The sequence below is a fragment of the Heterodontus francisci genome, chromosome 30, assembly GCF_036365525.1.
Source record: "Heterodontus francisci isolate sHetFra1 chromosome 30, sHetFra1.hap1, whole genome shotgun sequence".
In the NCBI taxonomy this organism is placed as follows: Eukaryota; Metazoa; Chordata; class Chondrichthyes; order Heterodontiformes; family Heterodontidae; genus Heterodontus; species Heterodontus francisci.
The window spans coordinates 44,676,385-44,698,789 of record NC_090400.1 but is presented as its reverse complement, the minus strand read 5'-3'; the positions used below and the strand labels follow the sequence as shown (position 1 = coordinate 44,698,789).

At 41.5% G+C, this 22,405-nt stretch overlaps 1 protein-coding gene across 2 annotated transcripts in view; it reads left to right on the top strand.

Annotated features, from left to right (window-relative positions):
* LOC137346721 (carboxypeptidase D-like) overlaps positions 1-18,349 on the top strand; it is a 211,550-nt gene extending 193,201 nt beyond the window's left edge. For both annotated transcript variants that reach the window (XM_068010473.1, XM_068010472.1), the window contains 7 exons: positions 1,473-1,622; positions 4,036-4,131; positions 5,460-5,524; positions 7,418-7,549; positions 8,126-8,311; positions 16,716-16,818; positions 17,386-18,349. In XM_068010473.1, coding sequence (XP_067866574.1) covers positions 1,473-1,622; positions 4,036-4,131; positions 5,460-5,524; positions 7,418-7,549; positions 8,126-8,311; positions 16,716-16,818; positions 17,386-17,612 — 959 coding nt within the window. In that variant the 3' untranslated portion in view covers positions 17,613-18,349. The remainder of the gene's footprint in view (positions 1-1,472; positions 1,623-4,035; positions 4,132-5,459; positions 5,525-7,417; positions 7,550-8,125; positions 8,312-16,715; positions 16,819-17,385) is intronic.
* Positions 18,350-22,405: the final 4,056 nt, after the last annotated feature.

Sequence of the window (22,405 nt, the reverse complement as noted above, 5' to 3'; positions counted from 1 at the left end):
CTGCAGTAAATCAGCTGTTTTAGTGTTGCAATAAAACTGAGTCAAAAAGAATTTTATGAAGGCTGGCTTCTAAATTGAAGACTTTTATTGCATTTTATGTAAGTTTTAGAAATATTTGTTATCCATCCCAAACAATTTTCACTGAACCCAGCACACATCTCCAAAAATCCTTGCTGGTTTCAACTACTTTCATAAACCTAAAATAATGATTCATCATTCTGTGTAGTTAAAAAATCAATGTGCTAATTTGACTATTCTAAATCATTCTTTAGTTTACAGTACATTTTTGAATATTCATGGTGTTATGATGGATGTATTTTTCTTATCAAACCAGCTACAAATGCTGGTCAGTTTTCATTGTACCTTTTTTATAGACTGGTTAGGAACGGCGCCTCTTGAAGAATGGATTGTAAGTATTGTTATAACCGAGTGAGGAAAGGATCTTTGGTTTCCCTCTTGCTCCTTTCCTGGTTTGGCTGTAACAGGGTTTGTCTTTTAAAACAGTGATTTTTAACTTACCTGTTCAGTGAGTCTTTGCTCACTGCTCTCTAATTGTAATTGCAAATGAACCAACCAGACAGGTTTTCTTAGGTTTAAGCAAGAAAGATGTAAGTTTATTAGCTTTATCACTCTAACTCGGTTAAAACTACGCGACGCAACCACACTCGCATGCACCCGAGATAAACACACACGCAAATGGATACAGAGGGGGAGAAAGAATTGTTGGTGGGGAGGAGGTGGTGTTGAAGTAGAGTTGGTAATAAATAGAGTTCGGTTACTGGATGGTCATGTCCTTGATACAATGTCCTCAATTGAAGTTAAGTTCTTGGAGTTTTCGCTGGGGCCCGGTGCACAACTGTAGACTTGCTTCTCTGGTACGAGAAGGCCGAAGATATGCTTTGTCAGTAGTCTTGAAGCATAGAAACTGCCACCGTGGTTTTCCTGCGACTTTGCTGGAGAGAGAGAGAGAGGTCTTCCTTCTGCCAGCCCTGTTGCAGGCTCTTTCCTTTCTCTCCAAATTGCAGTCTGATTCCTTTCTGTGTGGCACAATTCAAAAAGACCCCAGTCTGGCCAGCATGGGGTCATGTGACCATCTCTGTTTGAAACAGCAGCTTCTTAGGCGGGTGGGTGGTGGGGGTTGGTTGCTGGACTTCAAAGCTTTCTGGACACACTCAGTGGGGGGTGGAGTTCTGGCTTTTCAACAAGATGTGTATTATCACTATTGCCCAGACCAATCTTGTTAATTGAATCAGTGAGCACTCCCATTGTCTCTCTATTCAACTGTCTCTCTCAGAATGCAAATGTGTAACCATGTTTTCAGCTGTTCAGCTTTGTTGCTCTTTTAAACAAGTTATGTGCAATGTCCAGTAAAAAGGTTCAAGTAGTGTCCCATATGACAAAATTAATAGTTTCCATTTGACAGGTGTGATTCCCGTCACTGTATTAAAAGTAGAAAATTTGTATTTTACCAGGAAACTCCTCCAAGCAATTAGCAGAGATGCAGCCTGAGACGAGAGAGATTGTCAAGAACCTGATCCTCAACCAAGGATTTACATTGTCTGTTGTTCTGGATGGTGGCTCTCTCCTCGCCGCATATCCTTATGATAAGCCTGTACAAACAGGTATGTATCCGTATTATATCCCACATTGAATTGAACTTATTTTTTTACGAGAAGTGAAATATTTGAATGTTATTTCCCTATTGGCTCAGTGGAAAGTTACCTCAGTAGTGAATTACTGAACAGGATGATCCTAGGTTTGGTTTCTGTGTTGGAGCTTGGTAAATCTTATAGCAAGTTCCATGCAGGATGGTCATTGGAAGTGTGGGAATGTTAGAGTTAGCTTAACATACCCAAGCTAACAGGCGCAAAAGTATTGGTTAGGATTTGTTCTGTTGATCATTAAGTGACATACTTGTGTGGAAGCTAGGTGAGGAGATCAGATGAGTTATGGTGACTTCCATGGTTGAACAATTTGCCAACACTCACTGTGCAGGCTCTTGCACACAGCTAATTAAATGGCTGAGGTACAAAAGGTAGACACTCCTTTTTCTCAAAGATCGCTATTTTCCTCCATTGTCAGAAATATTTATTCGTAGTCACGAAAAGTGAATACAACCTGGACGATGTAATTGACATAAAAGTTACCGATGCTTGCAAGGTTATAGTGGTCTGTTTCAGTAGTATCTGTATAATCAACACGAGTCAACTACCTTCATGCGAGGAGTTATTGGGGAGGAGAAAAAAATGTTAGTTGGAAAACTGGAGAAAATAGTTTCTTAAGTCAAATCTGGCATCATTCAGAAATTCTGTAATTGGATCATTATTATACTCTAATTGAAATAGGCATATGGTTGCCCAGATTAGACAGTGACCATGCTGAATAGGCAATCTGCACACATGACCATATTTGTGTGCCTATTAGCTTTTCTGGATGTCTTTGAAAGCAGTGCCAAATTTCCTCCCTTGGTATAAATATTTAGCTGCAGAAATGTCAGAGTTTATTCCCTGGGGTTTCTGTTCCAAGATGTCTTCGTCCATCTCCTACTAACATTTTTAATATTTCATTTACCTGCCTATATAAGTAACAACTAGCTTTTTTGTACCTTTTCTACAAAAACCCAAACCAAAAGATGCAAAAAAAAAAGGATCAAAAAGCATCCAAATGGAGAGGGACATGCTGAGAAGCCAGCATCAAAGGCAAAAGCTATTTGAAGTGGGGTTAGAAATGGAAAAGGTGAGCCCAGATGTAGATCATTTGGAAATGCTGATAAAATGCACGTGGGAGTGTGGGGTGTGTGGAGGTGGAAAAAGACCACAACCTCTTTGGCTTGGTGGCATCAGCACATAGCACTACCAATATATAGAGGCTGGGTCAATTAATACTTTTAGGGTCAAGAACAGTCAGTTTTTGTTAGGTAAGGGTATCCAGGGATATGAAGCATGAGAGCAAATGGACTTGAAGTACAGATAAGTTATCATCTAATGGAATGGTGGAACAGGCCTGAGGCACTGAATGGTTTACCCCCTGTTTGTTTCTTGTTTGTCTGTAATATTGCTTACTATTAGGTACTCATGGGCTGAAGCAAAATTTTTATTTGGAGAAACCAGTGTATTCATTCTTGGATTGTATCTTTAAAAGCTACATGTTTAAAATTCGGCCTCAAATTTGAAATGGTGAAGCGTTTTGCAAAGTGAACCTGGTAATATAGCACTTAAGGTGTTTGCTGTGTAGTCACATTGCATCCTGCCCATGACTCAACGTCTTGGCCTCTTAATCTTAAATGTAATGAATTCTCAGCCTGGACATTCAATAAGTAACTCTTCAGGGACTGAGCCGAAGGAGAAAGAGCCAACACTCCATCCTTTGCATCAACTATAGAAAAGGAAGGGGAATGCAGAGAGTTTAAATGCATTTTTTAAAAAGCTGTAAAACCTACAGTAAGAGTTAGACCACCAGGCTGTAACTTCTTTTAGACTGTCAATTGCATATTTAGATTTTCAGAATGAAATAGAAATCAAACTCACTGCATCCTACATTAGTGAATGCTGTGGCAGGATCTATCTATCTGATTTTTGGGATTCCTGAGGGGGTTGCAATTTTTAAAATAAACACTAAAGATGATTTTGATGTTGATTTACATTATTTCCAACCATCTGCAGCCCGTTTTTACTATCCATTACAAATGGTTGGTAACCAGACAACTTCTGCAACAGATGTGCTGCTGATATTGTTGGTTCATTGTTGAATGTGAGTGATAATGAAAAGCAGCAAAATGTGCCAAAGTGGGAGGTCTGGCATATTGTGCATTACAAAATGATATACTCAGTGATTGTGTATTACATATTCATGAGTTGTCATTTACAAACAGAACTCCGTGAATGGCTGGTGTTATGTTTCCAATGCTCCCCAACATGTGAAAAGTTAAGAAGTTTTGTTCTATCAGAAATGTTTTCTTGTATATTGTAACGGTAGAATGCTACCACATTCAGTACTGTGTGACCTGCATATAACACAATTTGTTTTCTTCAACAGTGGAAAATGATGAAACTCTGAAATATTTGGCAACTGTGTATTCCAACAATCACCCCAGAATGCACTTGGGTCATCCAGGGTGTCCTAATAACACAGGTAAGAATTTAAAATAAAATGTAGCACAGTGTGATCTAGTTGGTGTTTTCTTTGGGACGATTGAAATCAAAAATAATTGCATTAAAATCTGGAAATTTTTTAAGTTTTCACATATTTTGCAAGCCCAGATCAAACTTTCAGCTGAATGTTACATTGTAGTACAGAAAGTCTGACTTGGTCAATAGATGCTTTAACCTGAGGGAATCTTGGGTACCATATCCAGTCTCTTTCCCCCTCTCTACAGGTCTCCAGGTTTTCTTTTGACCCTTAGTTAACACATTTTGGGTCCTGACTGTCAGTCCCCCTGTTTTACATGTAGTTCACTCTGGTGAGAGACAAATAGACTTGCAGGGCTATGAGGACTGACTGCATAACTCCGTGAAGAGCCAGCATGGACTCGATGGGCCAAATGACCACCTTCTGTGCCGTAAATGACACATTGAAATTAGACTTTGTGGGTTTAAAAACTAAAGTATATAGTCAGATTCCATGTTCAAAAAATTGGATTATTTTTGATGGTGACATTGAGAGCTTTAATGGGAGATTTGATATTTTTACTTAATAAAAGTCTTGTATATGAGAAAATAGCCTGTATTGATTTAAAATTTCATGTCCGTTTGCCAAAAAAGACTGACTGTGCTGAAATGTGTTACTATGCTATGGGAAAGATTAATTGCAGTGTATTTCACCACTGTATGGAATGTCGTTGCTACCTGATTCTGCAGTGTATTTAGAATATGATTTCATCATAGTCGACTTCTCTCTAGATGAACTCATTAAACCCAACTTTACACAGTACAATGGTTGATCTTAAATAGAACATTGTGTTGCAATGCACCTAAGGGAATATAAATTGACTGCAGTGGTTTTGCATCTGGGAATTACTGGGAATTACCCCAATGTGACAAACAATAAAATGATGCAAACGGGGTTTTGTTACATTAATGTTGCAAGTGGATCTGGGAACTTGGCAAAGAATTCTACATGCGAGGAATATTACTAAACTATTAAAATGATAGAGGGAGTTTTCTGTTAATTCGGAGGAGGAAAACTAATTCCTCTGCAATCAATGGGGCAAGTATTGTTAGACTCGGAGATAGAAAGGTCTGTATTCCCAAAGTATAAATGTTCCCTGTGGGCTTTTTGTTCAACTTGGCAAAAGTTTTGTGCAGTAAAATTATAAATGCTCATTTCTGATCACTAAAATTATTCATAAGTGCAATTTAAAAATTTACTGTAAAATATGATAGGACCTGATTTATTTTTTTCCCCCCCAATTGTTTCTGGCATCTGAAGTTTACATCATTCATTGATTTAATCTGTTACAGATGAAAGCATCCCTGGTGGTGTTGTACGTGCTGCACAATGGCATGGTCACATGTATAGCATGAAGGTGAGCATTAGATAAATAATCATAATGAATCCTATAAAATTGTTCAATTGATGCAAGTATATATATCATTGAAAATCTGACAAAATTTTCTAAAAGCTGGGACTTGATAGGTTCAACAGGAGCAAGTACTGTTAAATTTTCCTATAGTGCCCTCTTATGGCTGTTTGAATGTTGCAGTTTTGGTGATAATATTGTAAGTATTCAGACATGGTTATCCACAAAATTAAGTAAATTGTACAGAATCCTGACAGTTTAAATTGTTATGGCCAGGTGGTAAGGGATGTGGGTGGTTCCCACTGTTCAACTCTCAACTGACTGCAGCAAATGTTTTTGTTACCGGGATTTTATCCCTTTTTGTTTTATTTGTCAAACAAACAGACCGCGACAGGTTTTCTTGTTGGTTTAAAACAGAATATTAACTATTGAGCGATAATCTTTCCCAAAATGGTCACAACCGCACCCCCATACGCGTAAGAAGAGATGGAGAGGAAAAGGGGTAAATGGTTTGAAGTGAGAGAGGTTTTCGGGGTTCACGGTAAACCTGTTGAATCTTCTCGGAGGTCAATTTCTCTTTAAAGTTGCAGGCTGAGTTATTTGTGGATTTCTCTGCTAGTTGAGACTTCAGTCTAGAGATGGGAGATCACTTTCAGTTCTCTGCTACATAGGTTGAAGGGTGGAATTCACAGCAGGGTCCGTTCTTTGGCTTTTGCTGGATTTTCCCAGCTCTCAGCTGGACAGGCTTTTATGAAGTTTGTTCTGATCTCTCCAGAGAAGTACTTTTTTAAGGTCAACAAAATTCTCTTGATGGGTGTAGTTAACACCTCTTAGCTTGGAATGTATTCTTTTGTCCTTACTAGACAGTAAGACGGTTTGAATATGTAAAGCCAGGCCATTTGACATTCAGTGGCTATTTTGCAGCACATTGTCCACTTTTAAAGGAAAAGTCAATTTTTATAACTCTTCAGCTTGAGTTCTGTATTTCAATGGCTGCACGTCGCGAGTGGCAAATGTTTGTGCCACTTCATCAAATGGTTCTGTTAAGAGAGAATGGTTTGCAGTCAACAAACGAATGTCTCCTGACAACGCAGAGCATGGGCAGATCGATCGCTGCATCATCAGTGCGACCAAACATTTGCTGGCTTGCCCGTATGAAAGCGCGCTCTGACGTCACCACGCAATGACGTCCGAGCGTTGCCTCACCCCTCAATGGCAGTGATCGCCGCTTCCATTCCCCCAACAGTAACCCACTCTCTGCTGCCTTCCCCACCTCAATCGCCGCTTTCAGTTTCCTGTGCCGACTATTTACCGCTCCATCCTGCCTGGCCCCTTCCCCCTTGTCGGCCGCTCGCTCGCCACTTCCCCCGCCCCCTCGGCTGCTCGCTCCCCACTTGCTTTCCGTCTCCACTGCTTCTCTGAGCAGCGCAGTGGGGGAGGTGGGAGGGAAGCAGCGGCCGCGGCGGGGAGCAGATGGGTGCATCTGGAGGGAGTGGCAATGGTGGGAGGGAGCGGGGTAATGTTGGGGGTGGGATGGAGGTGGCGATCATGGCCATTCAGGGTATTTGGGTTTAATTCGTTCTTTGTGTCAAATTGAGCAGTGCCATCTTTATTGCTGGCAGCTACCTGAGACATCGCAGCCAGTGACGTTTCAGTTAGTGAGGCTGTATTTGTGCACGTGCCAATACTGCACCACCTAGTGATGGTGTTGTCAGCAAACACCGCCTTCCCCATATAAGAAATCCAACTGGCAATTAAAGGAAGCATAAACTTGATCTTGTATAAAGCTTAGTTTTGTTGGTTTGAGGCTGAATGTCTGTCTCGCTTCTGGTAAAAGTATCTGTTTCTCAGGATTAAAACATAATAGTTTTATCCTTATTTTTTTTCTCGTCTTGCCAGGATTTTAGTGTCACCTATGGCCATTGTCCGGAGGTCACAGTTTACACAGGCTGCTGTAACTTCCCACGTGCGAAAGAGCTTGCTTCAATTTGGCATGATAACAAGAAGTCTTTACTCAGTATGCTTGTTGAGGTAAGCATCTAGCATCAATACATCAGCAAGTTGTTTAATGCGGGGGTGCCTAGCCTGCAGCTGTATCACCCTTGATCCCTGGCAGTCTAGCCCTCAACACCCAGGCAACTCATTCTTATTTGTGCAGGCGTTTCTTATTTGCTGGTTCATTCTGCTTGATATTTGTCAGCTTGAAGGTTTGGAAAATGCTGTTGGCACAATTTTCTCAATAGTGATTAAATCTCAAATCAGAACAGCCCAGATGTGTTGAATATCTTGATCTACGCAAATTAATGAGAAGATGGAATTTATACATTTGAGAATGAGTGGAGTCCACAAAGCAAAAAAGGGTGGGCATCCCTGACTTAATATATGATGGGAGGTTATATTTTTACAATATACTTCACCACATTTAAACCTGTCTCCATTTTCAATCAATAGAATCCATGGTGATCGACAAAATAAAGTTAAATTAATGCATTATTGTGGAAAAAAATCTGTTTTTGCTTTGTTGCCAAGTTTTTTCCAGTTTTCCTAACATCATCTAAGGCTGTTTTAAGTACTTTATATCTATTTTCTAATCTGATGTTTCCTCAGGTTCATAAAGGCTTGCGTGGAACGGTTACCGATAAAGCTGGAAATCCAATTTCAAAAGCAGATATTATTCTGAATGAAGGTGTTAAAGTTCTGACTTCAGAGGCCGGCTATTTCCATGTTCTCTTGGCTCCAGGACCACACAATATTGATGCACTTGCAGAAGGATACCAGCATCAGCGCAAACAGGTAGAAAATCGACCACCTTTTCTAATTATACATCTGCTTAGCTCAGTTTTACATAGGATGCTATTAGTCTATAGGTGCTTAGCTGTGTCTTAACAAGGAAATCCCTATTAGCAGCAAATTAAATTTTAATGTTAAAATAAAGACAGTCAGAGCTTCAGGGAACTTTGTAAATTTGACTCTCTTACCCTGGAGTTTAATGTAAAGTTCAAGGAGTGTCCCACTTTGTGGTTTCAGTGAGCGAGGAAGTCAGGTTCCTGACCTGACTCCTGAATTACATTGCCTTTTTCATGTCAATGCCATTTAAAATGACTTCACATTGGCTCAAAAGGAGTTGTATCACCACATATGAAAACAGATGTTCAAAATGATATTACAATATTGGATTTATACTGTGTTTTCACAATTTTGGAAATAAATTGTATTGTGAAATACATGAAAAATCATTCAAAGCAACCCACAAATTTGTACATCTTTGTTATTCCATAGCGTATATGTATTTGCCAATTGTGTTCCAGCTTATTTACTTGGGTTCTCTTGCCCAGACCTTCTGTACAATAGCTTTCCTGGCTTTACCAGGCCATACAGTTTGAGGCTGATGCTTAATATTTCCAGTTTTCAGCCAGCTACCTAACTATACACCCTTCATTCTACGATCATCCATGTACCTATCCAAGAGTCGCTTAAATGCCCCTAATGTATCTGCTTCTACTACCACCGCTGGCAGCGCATTCCACGCACCCACCACTCTCTGTGTAAAGAACCTACCTCTGACATCTCCCCGAAACCTTCCTCCAAACACCTTAAAATTATGCCCCCTGGTGATAGCCCTTTCCACCCTGGGAAAAAGTCTCTGACTATCCACTCTATCTATGCCTCTCATCATCTTGTACCCCTCTATCAAGTCACCTCTCATTCTTCTTCGCTCCAATGAGAAAAGCCCTAGCTCCCTCAATATTTCTTCGTAGGACATGCCCTCCAGTCCAGGCAGCATCCTGGTAAATCTCCTCTGCACCCTCTCTAAAGCTTCCACATTCTTCCTATAATGAGGCGACCAGAACTGAACACAATATTCCAAGTGTGGTTGAACCAGGGCCTTATAGAGCTGCAGCATAACCTCGCGGCTCTTAAACTCATTCCCCCTGTTAATGAAAGCCAACACACCATACGCCTTCTTAACAACCCTATCAACTTGGGTTGCAACTTTGAGCGATCTTTGGACATGGACCCCAAGATCCCTCTGTTCCTCCACGCTACCAAGAATCCTGTCTTTAAGCCTGTATTCCGCATTCAAATTCGACCTTCCAAAATGAATCACTTCACACTTTTCCAGGTTGAACTCCATCTGCCACTTCTCAGCCCAGCTCTGCATCCTGTCAATGTCCCGTTGCAACCTACAACAGCCTTCCACACTATCCACAACTCCAGCAACCTTTGTGTCCTCGGCAAACTTGCTAACCCAGCCTTCCACTTCCTCATCCAAGTCATTTATAAAAATCACAAAGAGCAGAGGTCCCAGAACAGATCCTTGTGGAACACCACTAGTCACCGAGCTCCATGCTGAATACTTTGCATCTACTACCACCCTCTGACTTCTATGGGCCAGCCAATTTTGTATCCAGACAGCCAACTTTCCCTGAATCCCATGCCTCCTTACTTTCTGAATGAGCCTACCATGGGGAACCTTATCAAACGCCTTGCTAAAATCCATATACACCACATCCACTGCTCTTCCTTCATCAATGTGTTTTGTCACATCTTCAAAGAATTCAATAAGGCTTGTGAGGCATGACCTGCCCCTCTCAAAGCCATGCTGATTGTCTCTAATCAAACCATGCTTTTCCAAATAATCCTAAATCCTGTCTCTCAGAATCCTCTCCAATAATTTGCCCACTACCGACGTAAGACTGACTGGTCTATAATTCCCAGGGTTATCCCTATTCCCTTTCTTGAACAAGGGAACAACATTTGCCACCCTCCAATCATCCGGTACTACTCCAGTGGACAGTGAAGACGCAAAGATCATCGCCAAAGGCGCAGCAATCTCTTCCCTCGCTTCCCGTAATATCCTTGGGTATATCCCGTCTGGCCCCGGGGACTTATCTGTCCTCATATCATTCAAAATTTCCAGCACATCCTCCCTCTTAACCTCAACCTGTTCGAGCATATCAGCCTGTTCCACGCTGTCCTCATAAACGACCAGGTCCCTCTCACTAGTGAATACTGAAGCAAAGTATTCATTTAGGACCTCCCCTACCTCCTCCGACTCCAGGCACAAGTTCCCTCCACTATCCCTGATCGGCCTTACCCTCACTCTGGCCATCCTCTTGTTCCTCACATAAGTGTAGAACGCCGGGATTTTCCTTAATCCTACCCGCCAAGACTTTTTCATGTCCCCTTCTAGCTCTCCTAAGTCCATTCTTCAGTTCCTTCCTGGCTACCTTGTAACCCTCTAGAGCCCTGTCTGATCCCTGCTTCCTCAACCTTAAGTAAGCTTCCTTCTTCCTCTTGACTAGCTGTTCCACATCTCTTGTCATCCAAGGTTCCCTCACCCTACCATCCCTTCCTTGCCTCATCGGGACAAACCTATCCAGCAGTCGCAGCAAGTGCTCCCGAAACAACCTCCACATTTCTGTCGTGCTTTTCCCTGAGAACATCTGTTCCCAATTTATGCTCCCCACTTCCTGCCTAATAGCATTGTAATTCCCCCTCCCCCAATTAAATATTTTCCCATCCCGTCTGCTCCTGTCCCTCTCCATGACTATCGTAAAGGTCAGGGAGTTGGGATCACTGTCACCGAAATGCTCTCCCACCGAGAGATCTGCCACCTGGCCTGGTTCGTTGCCAAGCACCAAGTCCAACATAGTCTCCCCTCTAGTCGGCCTATCTACATATTGAGTCAGGAAACCTTCCTGGACACACCTGACAAAAACTGCTCCATCCAAACTATTTGCACTAAGGAGGTTCCAATCAATATTAGGGAAGTTGAAGTCACCCATGACAACAACCCTGTTACTTCTGCACCTTTCCAAAATCTGCCTCCCAATCTGTTCCTCCATATCTCTGTTGCTATTGGGGGGTCTATAGAAAACGCCCAACAAAGTGACTGCTCCTTTCCTGTTTGACTTCCACCCATAATGACTCAGTAGACAAACCCTCCTCGACGACCTCCCTTTCTGCAGCTGTGATACTATCCCTGATTAGCAATGCCACTCCCCCACCTCTTTTACCTCCCTCCCTATTCCTTTTGAAACATCTAAACCTCGGAACATCCAACATCCATTCCTGCCCCTGTGATATCCACGTCTCCGTAATGGCCACAACATCGTAGCTCCAAGTACTGATCCATGCTCTAAGTTCATCACCCTTATTCCTGACACTTGCGTTAAAATAGACACACTTCAACCCATCATACTGGCTGCAACTTTGCCCTGTCAACTGTCTAACCTTCCTCACAGACTCTCTGCACTCGGTATCTGCCTGTTCAACAGCTACCCCATCCACTGATCCGTGGCTCCGGTTCCCATCCCCCTGCCAAACTAGTTTAAACCCTCCCGAAGAGCTCTAGCAAACCTCCCGCCCAGGATATTTGTGCCCCTCCAGTTCAGATGCAACCCGTCCTTCTTGTACAGGTCCCACCTTCCCTAGAAGGTATCCCAATGATCCACATATCTGAAGCCCTCCCTCCTACACCAGTTCTGTAGCCACGTGTTCAGCTGCACTCGCTCCCTGTTTCTAGCCTCACTAGCACGTGGCACCAGTAACAATCCTGAGATTACTACTCTGCTCATCCTGCCTTTCAGCTTCCAACCTAACTCCCTATATTCGTTTTTCAGGTCCTCATCCCTTTTCCTAGCTATGTCATTAGTACCGATGTGTACCACGACCTCTGGCTGCTCCCCCTTCCCCTTAAGAATCCTGTGGACTCTATCCGAGTCATCCCTGACCTGGCACCCGGGAGGCAACATACCATCCGGGAGTCTCGTTCGCGACCACAGAATCTCCTGTCTGTTCCTCTAACCATTGAATCTGCTATCACTATCGCTCTCCTATTCTCCCCCCTTCCCTTCTGAGCCACTGAGCCAGGCTCAGTGCCAGAGACCTGGCCACTGTGGCTTTCCTCTGGTAGGTCGTTCCCCCCCCCCCCCCCCCCACTCCCCCCCCCACAACCGTATCCAAAATGGTATACGTATTATTGAGGGGAACGGCCACAGGGGATCCCTGCACTGTGCACCTATTCCCTTTCCCTCCCCTGACGGTCACCCAGCTACCTGTATCCTGTAACTTCGGTGTCACTACTTCCCTATAACTGCTCGCTATCACCCCCTCAGCCTCCTGAATGATCCGAAGTTCATCCCGCTCCACTTCCCTAACGCGGTCTGCGAGGAGCTGGAGTTGGGTGCACTTCTCACAGGTGAAGTCAGCAGGGACACAAGTGGTGACCCTCACCTCCCACATCCTGCAAGAGGAGCATGCAACTGCCCTAGCTTCCATCCCCTCCACACTAAATTGACAACAGAGATTTAAAAAAAAAGGAAAACCTTACCTTACCAAACCCTCCACACAAGTCCTTTTTTTTTTGGTTAGAGGAGGAGGATGGGTGGGAGACACTACACGTGTAGTGTTTCGGGTTGAGCCACTGCCCAAATATATAGGCTTACTTACCCAGCAGTCCCCTTGTCCGCCAAAACAAAAGGTAAGTTATTTTAAACTGAAACGCACCTTCCCAGCTGACACCTCGCTCGCACTATCGCTGCTTCAGAAAAAGCTGCTGCAACAAAAGGTAAGTTGTTTTAAATTGCCCAAATATATAGATTTACTTACCCAGCAGTCCCCTGGTCCGCCGAAACAAAAGGGGACACTGATCACAAGTCATGGGAGTCAGTTGCCAGCGATCGCCAGAGCTGGCAGGCAGCCATAAAGGAGAGGCTAAAGAGTGGCGAGTCGAAGAGACTTAGCAGTTGGCAGGAAAAAAGACAGCAGCACAAGGGGAGAGCCAACTGTGTAACAGCCCTGACAACCAATTTTATCTGTAGCACCTGTGGAAGAGTCTGTCACTCTAGAATTGGCCTTTATAGCCACTCCAGGCTATATCACAATCCACTGACCACCTCCAGGCACTTACCCATTGTCTCGCGAGACAAGGAGGCCAAAGAAGAAGAAAAGAAGAAACTGGGAAAATCAGATTGGCAATAGTAGTCTGGATGAGAAATTCATAAAATGCTTTCGCGATAGTTCCTTAGAGCAGCATGTTCTGGAAACAACCAGAGAGCAGGTTATATTAGACTTGGTATTGTGTAATGTGACAGGATTAGTTAATGACCTCAGAGTAAAGGCATCTCAAAGTAGCAGCGACCACAATATGATTGAATGCGACATCCAGTTTGAAAGAGAGAGGACTGGGTCTAAGACTAGTATTTTAAACTTAAATAAGGGCATCTGTGTGACCATGAAAGCTGAGCTAGCTGAAGTGAACTGGGTTACTCATTTAAGGGGATATTTCAGAATACTCTAAGTATATTGCTACTATAAAGAAAAATTCTAACCCACCATCCATGGTTAACTTAAGAAGTTAAGGAAAGCATCAAACTTAAGGAAAAAGCATATAATTGTGCAAAGATGAGTGGTAGTTCAAATGATTGGTCAGAATATCAAGAAAGGCAGAGAATAACTAAAAGGTTAATCAGGAAAAAGAAATTAGAGTATGCGAGGAAGCTAGCTAGAAATGTACAAACGGATAGCAAGAGTTTTTACAGGTATTTAAAAAGGAAGAGAGTAAGTAAAGTGAGTGTTGGTCCTCTAGAGAGAGAATGGGGAGTTAATAGATAGTAAGGAAATGGCGGATGAAATGAACAAATATTTTGCTTCTGTCTTCACTAAAGAGGATACAAAAAACATTCCAGTAATAGCTGTAAATTAGGAGGTGGAAGGAAGAGAGGAACTTGCTGAAGTTACAATCACCAGGGAAGCAGTGCTGAGTAAACTGATGGAGCTGCTGGCTGACAAGTATCCGAGTCCTGATGGGCTTCATCTTAGGTTCTTAAAAGAGGTGGCTAATGAGGTAGTAGATGCGTGGTGTTAATTTTTCAAAACTTGCTAGATTCTGGTAAAGTTCCATCAGACTGGAAAGTAACAAATATAGCCCCTCTATTCAAGAAGCAGGGGAGGCAGAAAACTGGTATCTATAGGCCAGTTAGCTTGATGTCTGTTGTGGGGAAGGTGTTGGAATCGATTTATTAAGGAGAATATAGCTGGGCACTTAGAAAAATTCAAGGTAACAGGGAACAGCCAGCATGGTTTTGTGAAATGGAAATCATGTTTAACCAATTTATTGGAGTTCTTTTGAAGGAGTAACATGTGCTGTGGAGAAAGGAGAGCCCATTGACGTACTGTACTTGGATTTCCAAAAGGCATTTGACAAAGTGCCACATAAAAGGTTATTGCGCAAAACAGGAGCTCATGGTGTAAGGGGTAGCATATTAACATGGATAGAAGATTGGCTGGCTGGCAGAAAACAGAGTATGCATAAATAGGTGCTTTTCTGATTGGCAGGATGTGACAAGTGAAGTCCCACAGGGGTCTGTGCTGGGGCCTCAACATTTTACGATTTATATCAATGACTTAGATGAGGGGAGCGATGGCATGGTAGCTAAATTTGCAGATGAGACAAAGATAGGTAAGTATGTTGTGAAGAGGACATAAGGAACTTGCAGACTGAAATAAAAACAAGAAATGCTGGAAATACTCAGCAGGTCTGGCAGCATCTGTGGAGAGTGAAGCAGAGTTAACGTTTCGGGTCAGTGACCCTTCTTCGGAACTTGCAGACTGATTTTGGTTGAGTGAGTGGGCAAAATCTGACAGGGAGTATAATGTGGGGAAATGTGAAGTTGTTCACTTTGGCAGGAAGAATAAAGCAGAGTATTTCTTAAACGGGGAACTACTGCAGAATTCTGAGATGTAGAGGAATCTAGGTGTTCTAGTGCGTGAGTTACAATAAGTTAGTATGCAGGGACAGCAAGTCATAAAGAAGGCTAATGGGATACTCTCCTTTATTACGAGAGGAATTGAAAATAAAAGTAAGGATGTTATGCTTCAGTTATACAGGGCATTGGTGAGACCAGATCTCTGAATACTGTGTGCAGTTTTTGGTCTCCTTATTTAAGGAAGGATGTGAATAAGTTGGAGGCGGTTCAGAAGAAGTTTACTAGATTGATGCCTGTGATGAGCAGGTTGTCTTACTGGAAAGGTTGGACAGACTGGGCTTGTTTTCACTGGAGTTTAGAAGAGCAAGGGGAGATTTGATAGAAGTTTATAAGATGGTCTTGACAAGGTGGATGTGGAAAGGATGTTTCCTCTTGTGGGTGAGTCCAGAAGTAGGGGGCACTGTTTTAAAATTAGGCATTGCCATTTTAGGACAGAGACCAGGAGAATTTTTTGCTCTGAGGGTTGTGCGATTTTGGAATTCTCTGCCTCAGAAGGTGGTGGAGGTGGGGTCATTGAATATTTTTAAGGTGGAGGTAAATAGGTTTTTGTTAGGCAAGGGAATCAAAGATTATCAGGGTAGAGGGGAGTGTGGAATTTGAGACACAAACAAGTCAGTCATGAAATTGAATGGCAGAGCAGGCTCAATGGGCTGAATGGCCTACTTCTGCTCCTAACTCATATGTTCATATTTAGGCTTCATAAATAAAGGTATTGAGTTCAAAAGCAGGGAAGTTACGCTGAACCTTTTATAGTGCTCTGGTTAGGCCACAATTAGCATATTGTGTCTAGTTCTGGCTTTTGGAAGGATGTGAGGGTGCAGGGGAGATTTACCAGAATGTTTCCAGGGTTGAGGAGTTTTACCTTCAAGGTTAGGTTGGAGAAGCTGGGGCTGTTCTCCTTGGAGCAAAGGAGATTGAGGGGAGATTTGATAGAGATGTCCTCGACAAAGAAAAGCTGTTCCCATTAACTGTTGGTACAAGGACTAGGGAAAACCGATTTTAGGTTTTGGACAAGAGGTGCAAGGGGAGTGTGAGGAAGAACCTTTTACGCAGCGAGTGGTAATGACCTGGAAAACACTGCCTATGAGGATGGTGGAAGCGGAGACTATAAATGATTTCAAAAGGAAATTGGATGAGTACTTGAGGGAAATAAACTTGCAGGCCTATGGGGATAGAGCCGGGGAATGGGACTAATTAGATTGCTGTACCAAGAGCTTGCATGGCCTCCTTCTGTGCCATTATGACACCAAATTTTAATGTCAGAATAAATTTATAGTGAAACCTTAAGTGAGCTACATGATTACAAAAGACATGCACCCACTTTCTGGTGTATTCCATTTTTGTTCTGGAAAAACAATTTACAAACACTCTTCTGGTCCTGCTTGAAAATAAAAAAAAGTATTAATTACATTTTTGTGCCATAGGTATTTGTATCCTCATTTGAAGCTGCCACCTATTTGGTAATAGTTGTTGAACTGGATAATAAGTTGTTCGGCCTTCCCAGAGAACTGGTGGTGACGGCAGCAGGTAAGAATTGTTATTACGACAGTATTACAAATTGCTTATGCTAAGATTTCTATTAACAATGAGTTATAGTTTGAAATTTGTGAAAATTAGCAGGTGGTACAACAATCAAAATGAGATGCCACACATGCTTTTCGTGCTTAATTTGGCTATTTGTGATGGTTATTTTAGTTAACCACATGAATTTATTTTATTGTACATTCCTTTATAATTTGGATAAATCAGTGGAACACTTAGCCTTGCCACTGAGAGCTTATTGTAGAAATGTAGTAAAGTTGAAGCTAGTGTCCAACTGTTTCAGTTTTGACTTGCCTGCTTAACCTTGTGCTGTCCCCTCAGTTCAGCATTGTAAGTAATAATCCGATAGAATATAAATTTTCTATTGATGAACACTAATAATTTAAACATTAAATGTTCAATTTCTACACCATTATTCTTCAAATACCAATAACAATGTTCGTTGTTCCCATCACAAATGAATGTGTGTGTCAGACACTGATATTCTAGTTTGTGTAATGTTACAAAGTAAGAAGGAAATTAAACAAGGAATATTTTTATCTTTTCAATTAGGTGCAACCATGTCAGCAATAATTGTGACAGCCTGCATTGTTTGGTGCGTTTGCTCCATCAAATCCAGTCACCAAAAAGACGGCTTTCATCGTTTGCGACAGCATCGAGATGACTATGAAGATGAGATCCGAATGATGTCGATGGGTTCAAAGAAATCTCTTCTCAGCAGCGAGTTTCAGGATGAAACAGAGAGTGATGAAGACACTCTGTATGTTAATAAACATTAACATATCAAGCCAGCCCTGCTGGACTGGCAGTAATGTTCATCTCTTTGCCAAGTAAAATGAACAAATGTCACATAACCCTAATAGAGGATAAGTCTGATCTACTGCACATTGTGGAAATCTTGGAGTGATTTCTATGACGTTCTAAGTTGTCCTTTTGGAAAAGTAGATGCGACAAGAAGGAATAGCAACTTGCACCATCACTTGAGTATTGCACATGTCTTGAACTGACTGCTGACTTGTGCGGTGGTTGAAGGTCGGCCACGTAAAGAATGTTGTTGCACCGTATCTACCACCTGAGCCTCTGCCTGTCGTAATACTGAAAAACTGTGCCAACATTTAAAGATGCAGTATACCTTTTACTTCCTCTTAGAAGAAAAGAAATGTGTATGCTCAATCTACCTTTTAAACCTCCAATCATTCATATTTCCTTTTGGGAACTTTACTGTATTTTATACAAATATAGTTTTGAAGACAAATGCGGTGAATGAAAATTGTGCAGTACTGGTACCGTGCTATTTGTAGAGGTTGTAGACACTACTTTTAAAGGATGGACAAATTTTAACCAAAGGTATGCTGCAGCTTTATGTTGTGTACAAATATTGTCAATGGTGTAACTGAGGGAAAGATGGCTGCTGCATGTGTTTGCCTTCCTACCCCTCTTTCCCCCCCCCCAAAAAAAGACTTTTTGGAGAATTAGGACTTTTTTTATTTCATTTTTGCACCACTCATTTGTATTTCACTCCATAAAATATAACTGTAGCAAATAAAATTACAAATAATTACTAATGTTGCTGATATTTACATAATTCAAAAAGCTACTGCAAGAAAAATTGGTTAATAATCACTATGCAGAAGTGCATTCTGTATTTTTTTACATATCGAATGCAGTCTCAGCGATTATCAATAGGCTATATACACTTGAAAGCCTGACAATTTGGGCGGGGGGGCTGGGTGGACAGGGGGTGCAGAAGAGGAAAGAAAGCCAAATGGACCATTTCTAGAAATGGTGTCTTCAATTTTGTCATGGTTACCCTTTTATTTTTGAATTTGTTCTTGATGCACACTGGATCATTTTATAGTTGGAGCATTCTCAATTGCAATTACAACTGCTGGGGAAACTGAACATCTCATTTTAAAGGTGCTCTTTTATTATAAAAATTATGAAGTACTGTTTGTGCGGCAGTAAAGTTGCTTAAGTTGAATCATGATGGTCGAGGAGGCTACTGAAAAGTAAAAGGAGAATTTATGATCCTATCATATGCTGTTTGAAGCATATTTTTTCATAGTTTTTATAATCTGAAATGTGGTGTAAATTTTTTTCAATATACTGTAGAGATGCATTGAATGTGGGTGATGGGGTCATAGAATAATGAACTCTGTACAGATGTGCGAGTGTATGTTTGTGTGAGTGTTTTCAGTGTGTGCCACTGAATGTACACCTGAATTGCCTAAATACCGTATATGATCATCAGAAATACAGCATTGCCAAAAACACCTGATTCATATTGTTAGATATTAGTAAATTTATTAAGAAATGATTCACTGTTACCTGAGTTTTTCAGCTCCATTGTGTTTGGCGAATTACTTCAAAATGTTAGTATTGTCTTTCATTCATTCATTTGTACTTTTTTTGCACAGGACTTTTTGTCAATATTGTGTATTTGATTATATACTGTGATGCCTTAAATTTTTCATATTGCTTTCATTTTGTGGTGATGTCACTGGATTTCAGTGAAAGGATTTGGCATCTAAAAATAAATGTTTTATCAAGCACATTTATGTTGTTTATGGTGGTGTATTCAGAGTTTAAATCATGATCGCATTTAGTTAAACCTGTAGTTGTCCCCGTTGCTTGTTCCATTGAGAGGTAAAGTAACAAGGTGGATGCATTGTACATGACTATATAGCAAAGCTGACCTAGAATAGCGTTTGAGTCCAATTTTTTTGTATTATCTAATCATTATTACAGCAGTGGGGGGGGGGGAGGTGTGGAAGAGAGGGGTGAAATACCAAATAAAATATATTCTTGTTTTAAGAGCTGCCTATTCTGACTGATTAAGGTTATCCTATAATCTGAGCCACTGTTTTACAGTGAATTAATTACATTATTTTTATTGCAAGGGATACAGGTCTTTTTAGAATTTCTATCATTGTTCTGGAGAAAAAAAGTTCTGAAACCATTCACAATTAGTGTCAATTTATGCTAATTAATGAAAGAAAATCTGTTTTATTATTAAAAACTGCTTTGTTGCAGTATATTTCCATATTTTGGGATATAAAACCATATGACAATGTCTTCACACCTGCAGATATGTTTCCTCTTCAGGATAAAATTTGTACAGTCTTTGTGGAAGTGGAATGCATAATTTGTGCCCAAACAATTTATGGGCAACGGACAGTCAGGGCTTAACTATGCTGAGTGATCTTACCGCCTGATTTGATACCATCGGCATCTTGTGTGGTGGGAGAGTTGGAGGAATTTCCTTAAGTGCTGCAGGTAGTTAAAGGTAAGTGTAGGATCAGAAATATTTTCAAGCTGGCAAAATGCTGTAGTGGCCAAAAATAGCAGAAGCTGTATAAAGTCTCTGGTTGGTAACTAGTGGGTGGCAACAAAATATGTGGTGGCATGAAGCAAAGTCAGTGAGCAGTGTAGGACTCAATCACCCTGTTTGATAGATGAAGTGGAGGTGCTCCTGTGTGAGGTGGATGCAAACAAGGTTGCCCTGTTTAGCACGCCATAGAAGATAGCAATGCAACATTACTGATAGGTATAGTAGCCAAGGTCAGTACTATGCACAGCACCCATAGGATCTAGCAACAGATATGGAATAAGATAGTAAATTTAAGAAAGCTGTCATGTATGACTACCCATCAGTAATACGACAGGTATACGCAAATATGCAAGCTAAAAAATGTTGTCTGCTGTACATTTGCTGATGGCCCATGCAAAGCCCTCGGACAACCTCGCAGTTGCTGCATTGCTTACCATACGTGTCCATACTCCAACTAGTCACACATTTAAGCTACAATTTACCACTGAAACCCTTGGTCTATTGTCAACTTACAAGGGTTTCCTTGATCAAATCATTCTAATATAAACTGGTTAATAGCATGATTAACTTTTAGTTACTAACAGAAAATCTAGAATGGGAGGCAGGTTGTACACAAATCTGTCAATGTTCTTTTAACTTGCAACATCTTGAGCCTATTTATCTGTTTATAGGGCAAGATTAATCCTGATGCAACAAAAAAAAAAACAGTAACAGATTCTAGAACTTGCAAATTCTTGACCTCCTTTGAGGTCACTGGACATTTTGAATACATGAGCATAAAGTTGAAGGAGGTGAAGCCTCAGGTAATTCCCAATCACTACTCTTATCCTGCTTCTCTCACACACTATCTTATAATGCAAGCTCGGTTTGAAGATGGCTCTTGTGAGACAAGATGCACTGGGTAGAACAGACAACATTACATTAGGCTGGATCACAGAATTAATGAAATTAAATCAGTTTGAACACAAAGGGACGCAGGCGAGCACTGAGTGTAGGAAGATGCATGGAAGAAACTGATTTTATGATGGCCTAGTGCCATAATACTGGGGATGAGAATGGGAGTGTGAAGGAATAATGAGTTCTTCTGTAATAATTTATAAGATAAGAAAGTGAAGGCCATCAGAAATAGATAAGGTCAGTCATGAGAGAAGAATGTTTGGAGAACAATGAACAGATCATGGCTGGATTTTACAGTAAAAAAGTAATGGTGCTATCAGTGTTCCCTGTTATTAAAGGGTAAATCAGACAGTGACCACACATGCACAGTTACACTGCTCTTTCAGAAGCTTTGCAATACCGGTTCAAATACATAGAAGGCTGTGAAGTTGTGATACTTGCGTGATAAATAGCCACTAAACTCCTCAGATACTGAAGCAGTCTGTGCCTGTATGCAGCAAGACCTGGACAACGTTCAGGCTTGGGCTAATAAGTGGCAAGTAACATTCGTGCCACGCAATGACCATCTCAAACGAGAGAATCTGACCACCACCCCTTGATGTTCAACAGCATTACCATTTCTGAATCCCCCACCATCAACATCCCGGGAGTTACCATTGACCAGAAACTTAACTGGACCAGCCATATAAATACTGTGGCTACAAGAGCAAGTCAGAGGCTGGGTATTCTGTGGTGAATAACTCACCTCCTGACTCCTGAAAGCCTTTGCACCATCGACAAAGCATAAGTCAGGAGTGTGATGGTGTACTATCTACTTGTCTGGATGAGTGCAGCTCCAACAACACTCAAGGAGCTTGACGCCATCCAGGACAAAGCAGCCTACTTGACGGGCACCCCATTCAACAACTTAAACATTCACTCCCTCCACCACCAGTGCATAGTGGCAGCAGTGTTAACCATCTACCAGAGGCACTGTAGCAAAGCACGAAGGCTCCTACGACAGTACCTTCCAAACCTGCAACCTCTACCACCTAGAAGAACAAGTACAGCAAATGCATGAGAATACCACCACCTCTAAGTTCCCGTCCAAGTCACACACCATCCTGACATGGAACTACATCACCATTCCTTCATTGTCACTGGGTCAAAAACCTGGAATTCCTTCCCGAACAGCACTGTGGGTGTACCTACACCACATGGACAACAGCAGTCAAGAAGGCAGCTCACCACCAATGTCTCAAGGGTAATTAGGGATGGGCAATAAATGCTGTCCTTGCCAGTGACATTCCCATCCCATGAATAAATTTTTAAAAAACACCAGAAAAAGTTAGACCTTGTCCATTC